This window comes from Taudactylus pleione, unplaced genomic scaffold, assembly GCF_031769625.1.
Source record: "Taudactylus pleione unplaced genomic scaffold, aTauple2 ptg000022l, whole genome shotgun sequence".
Classification (NCBI taxonomy): domain Eukaryota; kingdom Metazoa; phylum Chordata; class Amphibia; order Anura; family Myobatrachidae; genus Taudactylus; species Taudactylus pleione.
Genome location: NW_028284424.1, coordinates 974,028 through 990,693, shown reverse-complemented (window position 1 = coordinate 990,693; position 16,666 = coordinate 974,028). Strand labels below are relative to the sequence as shown.

General features: G+C 47.4%; 1 protein-coding gene across 1 annotated transcript in view; it reads right to left on the bottom strand.

Annotated features, from left to right (window-relative positions):
• ATOSA (atos homolog A) overlaps positions 1-16,179 on the bottom strand; it is a 72,792-nt gene extending 56,613 nt beyond the window's left edge. The window contains exon 1 of the mRNA XM_088451047.1: positions 15,278-16,179. Coding sequence (XP_088307173.1) covers positions 15,278-15,326 — 49 coding nt within the window. The 5' untranslated portion in view covers positions 15,327-16,179. The remainder of the gene's footprint in view (positions 1-15,277) is intronic.
• Between the last annotated feature and the right edge of the window lie 487 nt (positions 16,180-16,666).

Here is a 16,666-nt window from a genome sequence, read left to right as displayed (position 1 = left end):
CTACTGTGTGGCATATTTTGAATTGGGGGAAGGTATTGCTATGTAGCAGAATCTGAAGACAATTTGAAGCGGCATGTGTGGTGGTCTGATGGCATGTGTGGAGGTTGAGGGGCATGTATGGTGATCTATACAAATTTTCACATGTTTTGTTTGTGTACGATGGTTTGGCTCCAAAACTTTTATGCTGGCGCCTGCCCTTCTGCTCCACGGGAGGTTTCTGTTCTCCCTGAGCTCGCCTTAGGACACATGCGTTACGGTTTGACAGGTGTCTAGTCCTATTTTGTCTGTGGACCTGACGAAATTTTGCAATAAAATTAAACGTTGACCACACGGAGATACCGGTTTGTGTTAGGTGTTCATACACCACAAGTATTATTGGTTGCAAGTACTGTGAGTGCCACTGCATTGATGTTTATGTGTATTGAGATTATATATATATATATATATATATATATACACACACACACATATATATACACACGCACATGGAATTTTTTGAGAACGACTGAGATAGTGAATCCTTTGCCTTCTGATGGTTCAATGTACACAAACTTTGTTCAAGGCACAACATTTGTAAAAATATTGAATAAAATGACTCTCAGGCTGTGTTTATAAGGTGTATATGAAACATAAATGCATTGTGTGTTTAGATTTGGGTCTCATTACCAAGATATTTCATTATGGTATGCAAATATTCCAAAATACGGAATATTACGACATCCAAAATACCCCTGGAACCAAGCATTGTTGATATGGGAGACTCCACCTGTATGTATGTGTGTGTATTTATACCCCCTTCCCACGGAGCAGCACAACTGAGCCATCAACCAACCCCTACAGCCACACCACTACCAGGGTACCCCCAGGTAAACTACCCCTTTACAGCCACATTGCTGTGCAGCTACCCCACCCCACCCCGGGCAAACAACCCCCCTATAGCCATATTATTGAGTAGCTGATCCAGGTAACCAACACGCCCATAGCCACACAACTAAGGGGGTACTCCCAGGCAAACCAACCCTCCGCAGCCAAATAACCCCGGGCAATCAAAGCCCCCGCCGGGCATACATAGAACCTCTTAACAGAGCTCCATGCAGCCGGAGTTAGGAACAACCAAAGTCACCATAGGCCAGGACTAACAAGTCACCTCAGGTAAGGAGTCAGCGCATCAAAATGGAGAGGCGGAGGAGTCAGCGCAGGGGACACTGGGTCTGAAGAACTGCTTCCTCAATTCCTGCAAAATTTGGTCGCCAGGCAGCAAAATCTGGTCGCCATGGCGACCTGGGATTTGTCGAGCCCTGATATTTTTTTATACACACATATGCATATTTATATACAGGGGGACTGTTGGGTCTGGACTGCTTATGGTCAGACCTACTGGCGATGCAGCAGGGGCTCCGTGGGTGTAATGGGCACTGGGATATCGAATCATCAACACTGAGAATCCACAGCGCCGGCTAGCCATCACTGAGAGCTGTCATATACTTCCTGGTAACTGGCCCCTACTCGAGACCAGGCACCTGACCTAACCATGAGCTGAGAACACTCCTTTCTCCCCAGCGCGTTCCGCTACTGGTGCCACTGACAAGAGGGGAATGTGTGTGAGGAACAGAGGGTATAGTGTGTGTGGGGGGGAGGAAGACAGAGGGAAATGTGGGGGGGCATTGCTGAGAGAGAGGGGGTCGCTGAAAGAGGGGAATGTGGAGGGGATCGCTGAAAGAGGGGAAGGTGGGAGAGAGGGGAATGTGGAGAGGATCGCTGAGAGAGAGAGGGGAATGTGGAGAGGATCGCTGAGAGAGAGAGGGGAATGTGGAGAGGATCGCTGAGAGAGAGAGGGGAATGTGGAGAGGATCGCTGAGAGAGAGAGGGGAATGTGGAGAGGATCGCTGAGAGAGAGAGGGGAATGTGGAGAGGATCGCTGAGAGAGAGAGGGTAATGTGGAGAGGATCGCTGAGAGAGAGAGGGGAATGTGGAGAGGATCGCTGAGAGAGAGAGGGGAATGTGGAGAGGATCGCTGAGAGAGAGAGGGGAATGTGGAGAGGATCGCTGAGAGAGAGAGGGGAATGTGGAGAGGATCGCTGAGAGAGAGAGGGGAATGTGGAGAGGATCGCTGAGAGAGAGAGGGTAATGTGGAGAGGATCGCTGAGAGAGAGAGGGTAATGTGGAGAGGATCGCTGAGAGAGAGAGGGTAATGTGGAGAGGATCGCTGAGAGAGGGTAATGTGGAGAGGATCGCTGAGAGAGAGAGAGGGTAATGAGAAGGGGATTGCTGAGAGAGGGTGAGAGGAATGTGTAAGGGATCACAGAGAGAGGGAAATGTATGGGGGTGTCACAGAGAGAGAAATATGGGGAAGGATTATGGCTGCCTGGTACAATAAAGTTTTTTTTGTAATTGAGACAAGGAGCACATGATATCATGACATCACATGCGCCGCACCACTGACAGAAGATCTGGCCGCAGCGCGAAGAGAAGCAGCCAGAAGACACAGGAGAAAGTAAAGTGTCTGTGGGGCTGTAGGGAGCTGGATGCGGGTGCTTGCTGGGGGAGACACAAATAAGTGGGACCAAGGCAAAGATCATATTAGTGGGCCCCTATACCCTTTTGAAAAACATTATGCAGAATTAGCAACTGTAAGCAGTGATTGCAAATACGCGCTATAGCACGTATTTTACCGGTCTTGAGGACCGGGGACTCAATGTTGCAGAATGGGTGGGTCCCCGGGGAATCCTGCGGCCAATCCCTGGCTCCCCAGTCAGCTAAGCTGCTGTGCGCTGCAGCCAATAGAGCTAACCTGTCTACCCTTTCAAAAGCTGGAGGAAATTTTATTTGCTGCCGTCCCTCCTGCTGTCAGGAGCAGAAGGCAGAAGGTCTGGGCCGGGGTATAGAGTGGCCGGACCCATTTTAACACCTTGGGCTGGCCGCTGTTATCTGCTTGGCTGCGTGTGCAGTCTATTGCCAGCTGTACAGTGTAGACGCGCGACCCCACCCTCTCATTATGCGTGGCCGAAGTGGAGACGCAAGGCCCCGCCCCCAGTATCTTGTCTCCTCTGCCTGAGGACATTGCAGCCATAGCCTAGAGAGTATTAGCATGTTTGGAATAGCCAGCCAGGTGCCTGCTGTGAATGAGGACGACAGTACCGCAGCGCACCTGGGCCCAGCACCCCTAATACCTGGTGTCATCCAGCCCCTTCTGCTGTCCCTGCCTACTTCTCTTATCCCCAGCTCCCCTCCACGTCCTTCTGTATGCGGCTCCCCACCCCCTCTAATACCCGGAGGCACCCAGCCCCTTCTCCTGTCCCTGCCTACTTCTCTTATCCCCAGCTCACCAATACCATCTCCTGTATGTGGCTCCCATTCCTCGATAAAAGCTGGTGGCACCCAGCCCCTTCTCCTGTCCCTGCCTAACCTTCATGTTCCTAGCTCCCCTCCACATCGAATACATGGAACCCAGCCCCTTCTCCTGCCTACCCCTAAAACCCCTCCCCAAATCCTCCTGACCCCGGCTCCCCACCTCCTACTCCTGTCCCCGGCTCCCCACCTCCTATTCCTGTGCCCAGCTCCCCACCTCCTACTCCTGTGCCCAGCTCCCCACCTCCTACTCCAGTGCCCAGCTCCCCACCTCCTACTCCTGTGCCCGGCTCCCCACCTCCTACTCCTGTGCCCGGCTCCCCACCTCCTACTCCTGTGCCCGGCTCCCCACCTCCTACTCCTGTGCCCGGCTCCCCACCTCCTACTCCTGTGCCCGGCTCCCCACCTCCTACTCCTGTGCCCGGCTCCCCACCTCCTACTCCTGTGCCCGGCTCCCCACCTCCTACTCCTGTGCCCGGCTCCCCACCTCCTACTCCTGTGCCCGGCTTCCCACTTCCTACTCCTGTGCCCGGCTCCCCACCTCCTACTCCTGTGCCTGACTCCCCACCTCATACTCCTGTGCCCGGCTTCCCACTTCCTCACCTGTCTTAAGCTCTGCCTCCCATACATCAAGACAAGGAGCCAAAAGGACCTGCAGCGTTAGCGCAGCAGCCCCCATCCAGCTCCCACAGAATAAAAAGGACAGAAGAATGCACAGCTAGACGCAGAAAATTACTTAGCCGTTTTTGTTCAAATGTAAGAGAACAAAATCTTTTTAGTATATTTTTAAAATGTATTTATTGGTCTGTGGTTTTTCATAAAATTATGCTGAAACTACAGTTTCTGTATAATTTTATGTATCACTGCTATGTAAGAACAATCTAATGCAGAAGGTTTCACAGAAATCTCCTGCAGAAGGCTAACTACCGCAGCAGACTGCAGTCCCAATTATTGTTAATGGGTACTGCAGTCTGACCTCTAGGTACAAAACCAATGCAATTGGGGGTATCAGATGGGCATTCTAGGGGTATATGGGCATGTGTGGTGGCATGTGGGGAGGTCTGAAGGTCATATGAGGAGCTCTAAAGCATAAATTATGATGGGACCCAGAAATGGTCGGGTAGGACCACATTTTTTATAAAGTGGAGGGTCCCCGGGACTCACATTTTGTCGCTCGGCGCGATCACGGTGTAAGGGTATACAGTATTATATTTTTTTTCCCCCAGAAAGCAGTACAAAACTTGGTTTGGGTTAATGCTGGCTCTTAGGTTAAATGTCTGGTACAGTAGGTTCAGATTTATGATATGGTTAATGATAAGCCAAGTGTACCCACTATGTCGCCGACGATGCGCACTCCGAGCACCAGGTCTGACGAGCAATATCGTCAGCGCGAGCCATGCTGCCCCCACTGTTGCACAGTCATTGGCAAGTGTGAATACACTAGCTGATGTTGGCAACCCCGATGGGTCCCGCCGCGAACAACATTGTGATGGGTACACAGCGTTTAATGTGTGCCCAGCATTAGACTGAACTCCTAACACTGAGTTAATATGATCAGACTCAGTGAAACAGCTACCTCTTTAAAACAAGAGGTCTTTTGTCTTCCTAAAACATAAGGAGGCTGAAATAGAAGCTCTTTTAGGCCTCTCCAATGCAGGCTCCAGGTGATCTAATTGTAGCCCCCTCTATAGATAGGCCAGGACAAATGCCCCTACCGCCTTCTTCCAAAAACAGCCCTGCACTGTGCTAAATGTTTGTATCCTTCTGTACATCATGCTGAGCACAAAATCAAATTGTAACATTGGTCAAAATCAGTGACCTACTTGCTGCTGCTGTACATTTCAGTTATTGACGTCACAAAAAAAACAAATGAGCACTGTCAGAACTGTAAGCCAGAAGCAGAACAGTGAACACATTTACATTACTATTTGTGGCTTGATTATGCAAGCAAAGTCATCTGTTAAAGTGTAAACAGTTTTTCACGTACTATGCCTTTAGTTAGAGGAACACTTCAACTACGATCGTTCCCACAGAATCCTGCACACACTTATTAGTGAAAATAATAATAAGAAAAAGAACGCCTATGCTATTATCAGCAGATCTATGTTAAATATGCAGGCTTGTGGAAAACACACAGTTCAGAATGATCTCCAAGTACTGGGAGGAAGTGTGTTGGGCTCACTAAAGTGTGCTGGATGTGGTGTGGCATTAATTAAGCACACAAGCAGTCAGCAAAATAGAGACACAGCAAAAAAGTAAAAGTAATGGAAGCATTTAAGTTAACTGGAATTTCCTTTAAAAAGATCTCTACCCAAAAAGTGGAATTTCAACAAAGAACCCCTACTTCTCATGCCAACAAAGCCACAAGGTTCTTATGCCTGGGATGCCCATAGCACATCTGGTTGCAGATCCTAGGTTATATATGCTACATGCTGGCACAACCTAAAGGGATTGAGTGCTCAGGAACAAGTTTAGCTTACAGATATAAAAATTGCAGTTGAGTTCTTCTTTAAGCTGCCCACACAAATACAATGCAAAAGGCGTTGGCAAAGGTGCCGAATAACCAGGTCCCTGAACAATTTGTACTGATCTGGTTTTTCTGGAGCAGTGATAAGCCACCAGATTCCATTGCAACCAAGGGCTCCATCATTTCTTGCTAAACGAGGGTCATATTTTAAGTTTGCAATAAAGATGATTAAATCAGATCTTGACCAAAGTATGATGAGTTCAAATGTTATTGTATGCAGGCGGTTCAGACTTAGGGCCTGATTCAGCAAGTATCGCAGTTGCTAATATGCACGCAGTTGGCCGACTGTTGCGTTCTGCGCATGCATCGCAGCGCACGAAGCAGCTGCTGCTGCGATCGGGACTGCGATCGCAGAGGCTACGCAGACCCATCGCAGAGTAATTGACATGAAGTGCCATTTGTGGGTGGTGATGGGGGGGTGGTCGTGCGAATGCAGGCGTGCCAGTGCATCTCAACGCCGTTTCAGTAGCGTGCATAAATTATCCACTGTGTGGCCATACGCAGTGTGAGGTCTCATAGCATGCGTGGCTGTTAGCAATTTCCGAGTACGGTCAGGGCTTGTGCAAGTGTGCGCATGGGTCCGATGATACTCGATTGTACCGATGGTTTCGCTATTCTGCTAAGTATTATGGATGTGCCTCGATAACTAGCGTGTTAACAGGTGCTGTGACCATGTTAATACATAGGTACATGAACATATTATGGATTCTGTGTGTTAACGCCCGTTAGCAGTGTAATTTAACAAGCGTGATTGAATAGCCCCAGGCGTTAAAGTTCGAGGCTACCACCTTTTTTCACAACTGTTAACTTAATGGGGCTAATTAAATTCGGCCCTTATAGTCTTTAGCGATACCTCTACCAAAAATGGAAATACAGTTGGACCAGGGAATTTAAAGGTGAAATAAATGGAGAGTGCATGTCAAGATTTTTCTATGATCAAAGTAACTACTTCTAACAGACCTTACAAAAACATTGATATTATAAATTATCTATTAATAGCAATATGCTTGTACTGCATTTGTAAATAAAGCCATTATAAATACCATACAAATATTGATATATACTTAATTCAGAAGTGACTACATCACATAGGGGATGATGCAATTCATTGCGATGTTGAATAACCCCAGGAAGGAGTTCCTGGAGCTATGCAATTGACCGTGCTGTTAAGTGTGACTACAAAAGGAGGATGTCGGTTACCGCGCCTTAACCACTTATCTGACGTGATCGAATAGGGTGCGAATGCAGCCAACTGTGCTTCAGCTGACAAGGTGCGACCGCACCGCCACCCAGCTGTGTTTTTGAAGAGGAAATCTGCTCTACACCTGTGCAGAATGGATCTCCTTTTACTCCCCGATACTGTTATCGCAGCGCTGAGTCGAAAAACAGCATCGCAGCCAGCACTTAAGTCAGATTTCTGCTCGCACCTCAGGAGGGTGTGAGCAGAAATCTTGTAGTCAGACAGCATGGTCAATTGAATAGCTCCGAGAGCTCCTTCCCAGGGCTAGTCAGCATTGCGCTGAATTGAACCGCCCCCTCAGCGGGCCAGATTCTTTAGCTGCATGCTATGTTGATGTCGGACGATTTTGTGGTATTGCACATGTGTCTAATTCGTTGTGTTCAGAGTTCGTGCGCACAGAGTACCAGTTGCGATTGAGATGCACGATCTCAAATGTCCTGAAAATGTATTGGGTGTTCCTGGGCAGTGACTGGAAGGTGGCTAAGCGGAAGCACGGGGATGGGGCGCTTTATGGGTGTGCTATGAAAGTGTCACTGCAGCGGTTGCGTACACAGACGCTTATATCGCTCACACTGCAGGCCATACTCAGATGGAAAATCAGCATCTACCATAGGGCTGATGCAGTCCTTGCTTTTTCAGAAGCATGCTTGCACACCAAGGATAGGGCTTTTACTAGCATATAGTTGCTAAAGCTGTCACAGCAGCGCGTGTGTCAGAACAAGCCCCTATTGCTTAAAATGGGTACAAACTGGAAAGATATCAGCAGATGATGGTTGTTCATACATACTGAACCACCATCACCTACCCCTCCCTGCCGGCCTCTGCGGCAAGTGTACGTTCGGTCGGCTATATCTGCCAACAGCTGTTATGCACACCCGACGCGTTATGCCTGTGAATGCCGTCGTTCATAGACATATCGTCTGTACATACTGGCCAACATAGACACGATATATCATATATGTCGGCCAGTGTGTACCAGCATCACTTTAGCAACGTTTCCAGCTGTCCTCTTGATTGGAACACAATACGGCAAACCTGGCACTTTCTTATCTTGCCTTTGTACTCTGTTTCTATATTATAATCGTATGTTTCTATATTATAATCGTATGTTTTATTCATCTCAATAGTTGTATATTGTAGAGGACCGTGGAATGTTATCACTACACAGAAAGAGAACAGTAAAATTAAGTCTAATGTCCCACTATTGTGTTTTATTGAGAAAAACAAGACCTTTGATAAGGGAGGCGATGCAGTATAGTGGCTATATATATATATAACAGATAGGGCACGTGCCTACTATACCCACAAAATAACTAAAGAATTTCTGTTATTTTAGAGATTGGGTTGGGTTATGGCAACATATAGTGCATGTGCTATACCCACCAAATAGCTAAAGAGTTTGTGTTATTTTAGAGATAGTTTTTTTTTTATTTCAAGTCAAAAACAAAAATCTGACTCTGTTTCTATGTATTTAATATCAATTAAATGAGACCTGTATCCGTTTCAGAACCAGCAGGTGATCTGCAATGTTATACACCTTTCTCTCTGCAATGTTATTCCACTTTATCAGGAAGAACATGGGTTGTGTTTTGGTGTGAATGGACTAACCTGAGTTATTCGACTTGGGTCCATGCCTCCCTGGTTATGACCTGTGATTTTCCCAGATCTGATTTGGGTTGGCTGCAGCATTAAAGGAAGGACTATGGTTATGAGCAAGGTACCTTAATGGTCAATGGAAGGAATTGGAAGACAGTGAGGGTAGATACGGGTCTAGTGAGAAAGGCGAAGACCCAGGATTTTCCTGGGACCAAAAAGTGTGGTATGAACAATCTATATCCTGTGTCAGTTCCAGGGATGGTGGGAGAAAGGGCTATTATCAGCGACAGTTGGAACTGTTGTTGTTCAAGGTTGGGAGGTAATGTTTCCTCTAACATCAACCTTTAAAGTAATGGTGCACAGCAATCTGGCCGCAAGGTAATTTTTCCCAGCCTCTGGGAAGCAGGACAAAGGAATAGAAACCCTGTACAAAATATTACAGTATTATTTTTTTTGTCTCTGGTCCCCCAGTATTGGTTCTACATTGTATCAGGGCTCCCTATGGCTGTGAGATATGGATGTAAATCTGGAAACATGAACTGTACTTTGATTCGCTGCCAGACTCTCCACTACTACTGTGGAACTTAAGGTGCGTACACACTGGGCGATAATACTGAGCGACTGCACGATTACGACATCGTCATCGTGCAATCGCTCAGTAGTCGTGCACTTTTATGTCAGAAACGACCAGCGATGCGCACTCCCGCTGGTCGTTTCCAACATTGTCCATCGCCTGAACATGCAGCACAATCTGCCGATAACGACAAATTGGCATGTTCAGGAATGATGGACAGTGCCTGCATTGAACGACTGATCGTTCAGTGCAGACACTACAGGGGATCAGGAACGACGGTACGATTACGATGTCGTAATCTTACTGTCTTTCCTGATCACCTAGTGTGTACGCACTATTACTCTCCCAAGTGGAGCTTTAAGTCTTGCTGCCTGGGAGGACACATAAGTAAACTGTGGGGGAATATGTTACTATAGGAAAGGCTATATGTATTACTACAGAAGTGAGTAGCGTTGCAAGGTGTAGGGGGTTGGGGAGTAGAGGCTATAATAGATTTGCCATGGCTTGCAGAAGTAAGCAATGATGTATCACATTGGGAATCAGGGGTAGGAAGAGGAAGGGGTGTAACAATGATGAACTGGAAGAGAGGGTAGGTTGGGGTTTGAGTCAGAGGAGCGGAGTAGAGTTAAACGAAGGTCTGAGAGTTTATAGAAGGGCTTGCATAAAAAAGTAAGTCTCGAGAGCTCATTTCAAGGCTGGGAGAAAGCCTGGTGGTTCCAGAGTACAAGGGCAGTACTGGAGCAATCTCTGATACGGGAGTGAGAGAAGGTCACCAAAGTGAAGTGGAAGTGGCCGCAAGAGTGGGAACAGAGGGCCTGATTCAGAGCCGGACGCTCTGACCAGAGCGCTCGCTCTGAATCAGGGCCTTCCTACCTAAAAATGGAGCGGCCTCCTGGCCGCTCGCATAGCTGTGGGTGACCACCCACAGCTTATGCGAGCGGCCAAAAAGATGGTCGCAATGGTCATGACCATCGCGACCATCGGGCTTGCGACTAGACCCAGCGGTAGGGTCTCGCTGCTGCAAGCCCAGGAGTGCTTTTGGCTGTATCAGAGCCAAAAGCACTCCCACTGACATCACTAGTGATGTCAGTGGGGCCGGACCCCAGACGGTAGGCGTTCCCATGGGAACGCCTCCGTCTGGCAGCCACGCCCCCGGCACGCCCACCAAAGGGGGCGTGCTGTCAATCAACATCGACAGCACGCCCCCTTTGGTGCGAGACCTGGAGCGACGGCTTCCCCGTCGCTCCCCGGGTCTCACGTATGCGCACGACGGAGCTCCCTCCGTCGTGCGCATGCGCACTATGGCACCATCGACCCGCTTGCGAGCGGGTCTGAATCAGGCCCAGAGGCTGGAGTGGACAGAAATGAGATTAATGATGGACTGTGGATTGAGGGCTTTATATGTGACGAGTTTAAACTATATCTACAGATGGATGGGGAACCAGAGAATCAATTTGCAGGAAGAAATGTAAATGAGATGGACGGCAGCATTAAGAATAGACTGTGGGGGAGGTGAAATGTAGGACAGAGAGGAAGAGATTCCTGGGGTTAAATTTACCAAGTGACGATTTTTGGTCGATGCCTGGTAAATTTTCCGTTGTTTTTATCATTTGGGGATTTACTAGTCAAAATCGACCTAAAAATAGACTTTAGAACAAGTTAGAAAATCAGCCCAACCATCAATACTTTTACATTACAGAAACCGTAGATTACTAACAGTTGGTTTGGAAATAGACCAAAAATCAACTTCAAAATCAGCCATAAAATAGACTTATAACTGACAGGTGTGTGACTTCTAACCAGCTTCTAGTAGGCCAAACTTCATTATAATGCCTATAAAAAGGGACACTAGCATGTGGTGCACTGTGGCTGTAGGAAAAAACGAATGACAGACTATGATCTGCTCTGCACTTTCCTGCGGTATGCACATCACCACCTGACTGAGAGGACCCAGGAGTCTGAAACAGAGGATCAACAGCAGCTTATTGAGGTAACGCAGAGCCTACGCAGGCCTAGTTTCTTCCGTGCGCGGTTAAATCTAAATGCATGGTCTGCTGGTGAGGTCATACAGATGTTCCGCATCAACCGCTCCAATATAATGTTGTAGTATGACCACGTCAAGACTCAACTTGAGCGAGACACTTGCATCAGGCCTGCAGAAGCTGCTGTGTGCTCTGCCTTTTTTTTTGCTCTGGCTCCTTTCAGTCAGTTCCTGGGAAAGTGCTAGGAATATTGCAGGCTACATTTATCAGGCATCTCACACAGGTTACAGAAGCCCTCACCCCCTCTGTAAGACCTGCACCTGCTTTCCCAGCCAGAAATCACAGTGGCATGAACTAAACGTAGCCTTCTATAGTCACGCAGGTATGCGTAATGTCCGGGGAGCTATAGATTGCACACACATAGAGTTAAGATTACCGAGGAATAGGGCATTTATTTACAGCAATAGGCACCACACCTATTCTATGAATGTGGAGGTGGTGTGTGATGCAAACCAAAAAATTATTATTGTGCTATCTGGCTATCTTAGTTCTTGTCACGATGCCTACATCCTCAGTACGTCATCCCTCTATGCAAAGTTTGAGGCGGAACAAATGTCCTGGCTTCTGACTCCACGGTCCCTGCATCTGGCTAGCAGGGTGCCAGGAACATCACCTTGCAGTCAGAATAATTGCTGACATGGTCACCGCAGCCTATACAGCCCCCCCGGAATATCCTTAGGTTGCTCAGGGCACTGTTGTTCTTCCGTGTGATGACATGACATCCTGCGCTCGGTGGGCGTGACTGTTATTCTTATTTTTTTATGCAGTTGATTGATTATTGGTAAACTGCACATACACCAAAGTTACACAGCAAATGCGTTAAGGTACATTACCATATTTGCTCGCAGCAACTTTTTACTCGCAGTGTGATTGACACTCAGGGAGCGCTTGGGGAAGGTAGAGGCAGAAAAAAAATGCAGGTGTGTTGCAACCATTTTTGGAGGTTATCGTAGTCTACATCTGCAATGCAGAACTCCTATAACAAGGCTCAGGCGTCTCAGTACATTCGGCCAGTCTGTGTGACCATGGAGCTACTCAGAAGGTCGATTATTGAAAGATCTGCAGCCAATGCTGCGTCTTTGCACCACCACCAGTGGTGCATTAGTGTACATCTCTGAATCAGGCCCAGTATTCAAGCATCCATAGATTCACTTATATTCCTCCAAAATACTCCCTCTGAGGTGCTTTGTGTGTGTTTTTTTTTTTTTTTTATAAAGTTCTGGGTTGTAAAAATAACATGTTTTGGCCAATAGGAATGCAAAACCTGGTTTGAAGTTGATTTGATGTCAGTTTAATGACAATTTAAGGTCGCTTTTAAGTCAAAATCGACTACTTTAATACACCAAAATCGACGTAGATTTACACATGACACATAAAATCGACAGATAGTAAAGGAGCGATTTGGACACATAAACACAACGTTGATGTTGGTCGGTTTTAGCTCAATTTAAAATTGACTTTCCGTAAATTTAGCCCCAGTACTCTAGGCAGGAAATCACAAGTGCATGGATGACAGTTGGTGGCATCCACGGTAAGCAAGGGTCCAATTCTTGGTGGAAGTGGTAAGATTGTGAAGTAGACACTGTAGGGAGTGAAGGACGGAAGAGTCAAGGATGATGTCCAGGCAGCAGACTTAAAGGACAGAGGGGAATGTGTTGTGGTTGGACAGAGAAGAGAGTAGGGAAGGTGAGGGGCCCCTGGATGAGGAGGGAGTACAATGAGTTTGACATATGATACATAAGACAGCTTTTCAAAAGATTTCATACAAGTTTGTAATGCAGAAACAATTGAGTTATACAAAGAGCTTAACTCATGCTTAAATCAAGAGGGAAAATACAATACGTTTGTAATAACACCAAGATAAGGTAGGCTGGGGTATAATAACAAAATACTCCCTGACCACTGCCTGAAATAGGCCATAATTATTAGGTCAAGAAGTTTACATGTTGTGGTCATATTACCATGCATATTTATAGACCTACACTATTTATAAGCTACTCTAAATAAGTCTAGAGGAAATGCTAGGGCAGGCTGTTCACCACCATACCCAGAAAAAGCTGCAAACAGAACCAAACACATATACATGAGATATATATATAGATATATATATATATAGATATATATAAATAATTGGTGGTGCATGTATTAATCCCAATACAGGATGTTAGTGAAGTCTAAACACAATTAAATGTCAGCTACCCAATAATTTATATTGTGCAATGCCGTGTATATCAGATTAATGTACAGTATATTAAATAATTGAGGTAATTATGTGTGTATTGTTGTGAATTCTTAGAACGTGGGCGATTATACTGACTCAAGGCACATTTGTGTGGGTAAATACGCCATGCGACTAAATAAAGCAAAATAGCTATAAACTATTTCTTACACCAGTAAAGCTATCATGCAAGTGATATTGTTGCTTCAGTGACACTGCTGACAAACAATGACTTAACCAAACTGCTACAGAGGTCATTTGTTTTTACTGCTGTATAAGTCCATTAAATTCTCTATTGTCACACAAGACACTCCAATGTAAATCTAGGCACTGGGTTATTTATGGTTCATGAGATTGTGTTGATACACAACTTTTAACTCCTGTAATGTGATCTAGATTCGACATTGCCACTCAAGACAAGCTTGCTTTTGTACAGATCAGCTGCTCCTCAGAATACTACACAACCTGCCAGCTCAGCTATTCATTTGCTTAACTCTTAGTTGCCTGAAGTCTCAAGTGAAGTAACCTGACGCCCCATGAAGAAGAGCTTTACTGTTCTGTACAACCTGGAACTCAGCTGCAGCCACAGGGAGCACTAGCAAAAATAATCATTTGGATGTGTCCCCAAAAATAAAGTACACATGGACAGCGCTGTTCTCATACACCAGAAGAAAACCTAAAAAATAAATACAAACCGCTTGGGAATTTATAAAGCCTTCCGGCAGCACTGTACTACAGGCCTCTCCAGATAGAGAATTCAAAACAGTCTTGAATTTTAATTAATGTAAGTAGCATCTCAAAAATACATGTATTTAAGTCAAAATAGCTTTAAACAAATAATACAAAGTAACATTTGAAGTCCTGGTGTTTGAGTAGTGCAAGGTTTCTATAAGGACCAAAGACAAACAACAGATACAAAAGGTACACAATTTACATGACAAAGACAATTAAGTGAGCTACATATCGCTTCATTAGTAAACAATGTTGTATTGAGACACTAAAGGATTCAGCTTTATGTAGATGTGTTTTAAACATGTATTTTGAAACAACTGGTGTTGGGGGGGGGGGGGGGGGGGGAGAACGTTAAGAACCCAAGCATCTGAGGCAAGTCCAATATAACAGACTTGCCAATAGAATTGTAAATAGCTGTTTTAATAGTATCTCTCTAACATGATCTATCATTTACATTCCTAAACACTTTGGTTCTAATTTTCTATAAAGCAAAATACATTTGACCTCATAACAGGAGTGTAATCCTGTTGAAGGAAAGGAAGATAATCCCTTCTCACAGCTGAGCACCTGGAAGCACACAGTTACCAGACTGTTGTGATGAATTAGGGAACATTACTGTATGTGCCTGGGGGACTAGTGCCAGGAAGACACAAAGAAAATAGCTGTTCCCTACTATGTAATGGCTGGTTATGGTGATGTGTCTATAGATGGAAGCACAAGAGCAAACATCCCCCACTGCCCAGACATGTACAGGGCAGAGTGTGCCCATCACCTACTCACAGGTGCCAGGCTACAGCACAGGTCACTGTGGTTATGGAACTGCTCAGCTGGGTGCAGACGGATATGTGGCACAGAAGCTGCTTCACGTGAACAATTGGTATCTCAACTACTGCAGCCAGCAGGCACAGGGTGACACGCGTGGGGGCTCCTGAACTGTGTGTGGGTAATGCTGGGGGGGCACAAACAGGGGAAAGGGCATCAGACACAACAGTGAGGTTACCTCTGTCTGGCTTCATCCTGCCGTCTGTCCCACAGGGAGAAGGTCTCATGAGCAGCTGACGGGGTCTCCTCACCGGGAACCGGCCTCCTCACCGATGTCACTAACACCCGGCTACCTCGGGGGGGTAATAGGGACGATGCCCGCCGGCCCTCTCCTGGCACAGTCTATTTATACACGCAGGGCAGCTATCACCATCCTCTCTCTCACACAAACACACAGACTGGGAGGAAAGCCCGCGGGCTGTCTGATCAGCGGGTGAGTCACCCGGATCGGGTCACCGCAAGGCAGCCACGTCTCCTCGGTGCCATCCACACTGCTGACCCCTCCCCCGGCTCACAGCTGACACATTGTTGTCACTCCGGTTAATCAATATGAGATCAGCAAGGTCGCAGCCGCCGCGGAGACCAGCGGGGTCACTGGGGGTTGATCGGGCTGAGTCGCTGCCTCCCTCCCCCAACCACCCCACCGGGACCGTGCGCGGCCCCCGCTCCCCTCAGCAGTCACTCAGCTCACTGACCTCCCGAGCTAATCCCACGGCCATCCTCTCTCCTCCCGACTGGTATTACAGCATCGTCACCCCGCTCCTCGTCATGCCCCCGCCCGCTACATGTAACCCAGGCTCTGCCGCACGCCGTCCCAGGGCTCCATCTCCCCTCCGCGGCTCTGTCCTCCCCTACCCCCGGCTTCAGTGCGCAGCGCGACTGCCCGAACCATCAGAGCCCCGCTGGGACACGGGCTGCTGGGGAGCACTCGGGAAGCTGCACTCATCAACGTGCTTTTAGGTCGGAGGCTGAGTGTCTGCCCCGGCTCCTGTCACCTCGGCCGGCGCCCCCACCGCCCTCCTCACCCGACTGTCACAACAACACAACACTGTCTGTGTGTACTGCTGCTGCGGCCCGACGGGTCACGTGTCCCAACAACAGCCAATCCCCTGGCGTCACTTCCTCTGGCACTGAGACTGAGGGAGCCATGTGTTGCCGTGGTAACCAGACCGTGAGAACCCTTAGGTGTTAGTAGTACTCCGGTGGTAGGGCTGCCCAGCTAGCGCTGGCACTCCGGTGATCATCGCGAGTGTGGGTGCTGCCCCCGGGTCACTAGCTGAGGAGCTGTAGATGCTCCCGTAAGTACAGTACAGTGTGACACCTGCCTCTGAGTTTGAGCGCTGGGTGGAAGAAGCTGCTAGCTCACGGGTGCTATAAGTAGCTGGACAGTGCTTTATTTTTATGTAAAATATAGGGGCAGATTTTGAGCCCGACAGGTCCGTGTCCGCTTGGCCGCAGATGTGAGAATCCGCCTTTACACATCTGGACTTACACCGGACCCATGCAGGATGCAAAAGATCCAGCTGAAACTTATGTCCCATCTCCGCATGCTGCAAGTAAAGGCCCC